The following is a 3340-nucleotide window of genomic DNA, read 5'->3' as shown; positions in this document are numbered from 1 at the left end:
TGGAAACAGTGAGAGACTTTATTTTCTTGGGCTCCAAAATCACCGCAGATGGTGACTGCAGCCATGAAATTAAAAGACACTTGCTCCTTGGAAGGAAAGTTATGACCAACCTAGACAGCATAGTCAAATGCAGAGATGTTACTTTGCCAACAAAGATCCATCTAGTCAAAGCTATGGTTTTTCCAGTAGTCATTTATGGATGTGAAAGTTGGACTATAAAGAAAGCTGAGTGCCAAATAATCGATGCTTTTGAACTGTGGTATTGAAGAAGACTCGAGAGTCCCTTGGACAGCAAGGAGATTCAACCAGTCAATCCTAAAGGAAATCAGTCCTGAATATTCATTGGAAGGACTGATGTTGAAGCTGAAACTCCAATACTTTGGCCACCTGATGCAAAAAACTGACTCATTTGAAAAGACCCTGATGCTGGGAAAGATTGAAGGCAGGAGGAGAAGGGGTTGACAGAGGATGAGATGGATGGATGGCATCGCTGACTCAATGGACATGAGTTTGAGCAAACTCCGGGAGATAGTGAAGGACAGGGAAGCCTGGCATGCTGCAGTCCATGGGTCACAGAGAGTCGGACACAACCGAGCAACTGAACAGCTGAGGAAGGTAAGGGGCAGAGAGATTAAGAACTTGCAGAAAGTCATTACAGCAAAGAAATGGCAAAGCATGGACCCAACCTAAACAGTCCTACTCCAGTGTGTAGTCTACCCACTGTATGACAGGTCCTCTAGCAGACAAGCATCATACATGTGTGTATGCCCACATATGTTATACATTTTTTCCACTAAGAGTCACATAAGGTACTTGTGTGTTAGTCACTCAGTTGTATCGGACTCTTTGCAACGCTATGGACTGTAGTCCCCCAGGTTCTGCTGTCCATGGGATTTTCCAGGCAAGACTACTGGAGTGAGTAGCCTTTCCCTTCTCCAGGGGAATCTTCCCAAGCCAAGGATCGAACCTGGGTCTCCTGCAATGCAGGCAGATTCTCTACCATCTGAACCACCAGGGAAGCCCTTTTTCCTAATCCTAAAATATACACTCATGGTTGGAAATGAGGCAACCATATGAAAGCATAAAGAAGAAAACTGAAATCATAATATTTTATTCCAGACACTAATTGCAATGAACACTTTCTATTGTGTGTATGTGTTTGGAGACCCATAACTCTAGGTTTTTTCTTCAAATAAGCCAGTCTAAGTGAATCATACAATTCACCACTGTATCAGAGCAAACACAACATATAAATGTAGCATCTCAAGCAGTTCAGCAGGGAAGCCCTGCCTCTGAACATACCTGCTGCAGCATTTCTTCTGTGGCATTCAACTTCTCTCTGTGCTCTTCAAGGCAAAACTCCAAATCGCGAATCTTCTCTCCCTGAGCCTCTACCTGGTCTGTCAACACACTCACCTGTATACAGAGCAAAATACCGTCATGAATTAGGAAGAATTTGGGTCCCACTGCCAACTTTATTTGTCTACGGAGAACACAAACTGGGATGATGCTACCAATCATTTGGTTGTAAAAAAATTCTAAGAATTAATAAGAAACCAGCCCTTCACACACTTATCATGCATGTTGGTTTGAGGATTCCTCTTCAATTTTTAAGAAAGTTAGGGCTGAACTGGGGATGTGCAACACTTTACAGGATAAAAACATTGCAACTCTTTATGAGAAAGAGCATGTAGACAAATTATCTTTTTTGGAGGGTCCAGTGAGGATGGGAGACAGTATTAGAGATTAAGAGAGGAAACGGAATTAATATTAGAAACAGAAGTCCTCAAGGACTATTTAGTTTCCTCCCCCACCCCAAAGCAGTCTGTGGAGGGCTTCCCTGATAGCTCAGTTGGTAAGAATCCGCCTGCAATGCAGGAGGCCTGGGTTCGATTCCTGGTTTGGGAAGATACCCTGAAGAAGGGAAAAGCTATCCACTCCAGTACTCTGGCCTGGAGAATTCCATGGACATGGGGTCGCAAAGAGTCGGATATGACTGAGCGACTTTCACTACTGACTGAAAGTGGTCTGTATCGTTTATTTACTGAAGTAAAGTATTATAACATTATATTAGTTTTAGGTATTCAATGCAATAATTTGATACTTGTACACACTACAAAGTGATCATAACAAGTCTAGTCGCCATCTGCCACCATACAGTTGACTCCCTACACTCATTCCAACTATCCGCTAGTACCTTTCTTCTCTGGTAACCATCAATCTATTCTCTGTATCTATCAGTTTTGTTTTTTTCATTTGTTTTGTCTTTTAGATAAGTGAAAACAAGTGGTATCTGCCTTTCTCTGTCTTGACATTTCATTTAGCATAATACCCTCAAGGTCCAATCACATTGTCACAAATGGGAAGATTTCCTTTTTTTATGATGGAGTAGTATTCCACTGTAAATATACATACTATATACCACATCTCCTTTTTCTTCTTCTTAAACTTTTTGGTTTGTATTGGGGTATAGCGTATTAACAACGCTGTGACAGTTTCAGGTGAACAGCAGAGGGACCCAGCCATACTTATATTAATACATGTATACATTCTTCTGCAAACTCCCTTCTCATTCAGGGCTGTCACACAACAAGGACTATTCAATTTTGGTACTTGACAAAGAATACAGAAGAGAATCCTGGGAATCCAAATTCTGTGAGATCTTTCATGATCCCACATTTGAACACAAATGTGTTCAAAAGCCAGGATGTAGCTCAAAGGTCCAAGAGGAGCCACTGGGTTGGTCTTTCATCTTCAGTGTTTATTCCAAATCTCTGAGTTTTCCTTCCAAGGATCACTGGCCTAGAAAATATGCTTTTCTTTCCCCCCACCACCGCGCAGCTTGTGGGATCTTAGTTCTCTGACCAGGGATCAAACCCAGCCACAGCAGTGAAAGCATCGAATCCTAACCACTGGACTACCAGGGGATTCCCTATGCTTCAGTTCTTTTAGCTCAAAATACCAAAGTAAAACTATCTGTCAAGGATTTAAAAGACTGTGAAGGAGAGGAAAACTCTAATTTAACCTACAAACAGGACCCCACTACCCACTTTGTGTTGTTTGGTCCATGGCATCATTTTTCAAATTGAAAAAATTAAATATATATTCAGATTCAGAAATTCTTATTCATATTTATGAAATAGATATATGAATATGTAGACACACATATATATACATATATAGTTACGAAGTCAGAATTTCTGCTATATATATACATTTTTAAAAAGATCATTTATCAGAAAATCAGATGACATTGTGCCTATCACCCAGGGGGCCCTTGGAGAGCAGAGGCTAAGGGCTGCTCACTCTAGACTGGGTATGCATACCCTTGTTCCATCAC

General features: G+C 41.2%; 1 protein-coding gene across 6 annotated transcripts in view; it reads right to left on the bottom strand.

The window, feature by feature from the left end:
• The window catches only part of PPFIBP1 (PTPRF interacting protein, binding protein 1 (liprin beta 1)), a 205954-nt gene that overhangs the window by 45720 nt on the left and 156894 nt on the right, over window positions 1–3340 (bottom strand). For all 6 annotated transcript variants that reach the window (XM_010856018.1, XM_010856019.1, XM_010856017.1 and 3 more), the window contains one exon: window positions 1303–1416. In XM_010856018.1, coding sequence (XP_010854320.1) covers window positions 1303–1416 — 114 coding nt within the window. The remainder of the gene's footprint in view (window positions 1–1302; window positions 1417–3340) is intronic.

Source organism: Bison bison, unplaced genomic scaffold (genome assembly GCF_000754665.1).
Source record: "Bison bison bison isolate TAMUID 2011002044 unplaced genomic scaffold, Bison_UMD1.0 scf7180017864370, whole genome shotgun sequence".
Lineage (NCBI taxonomy): Eukaryota > Metazoa > Chordata > Mammalia > Artiodactyla > Bovidae > Bison > Bison bison.
The sequence above is the reverse complement of the archived record's forward strand: the minus strand, read 5'-3'. Positions and strand labels throughout refer to the sequence as shown.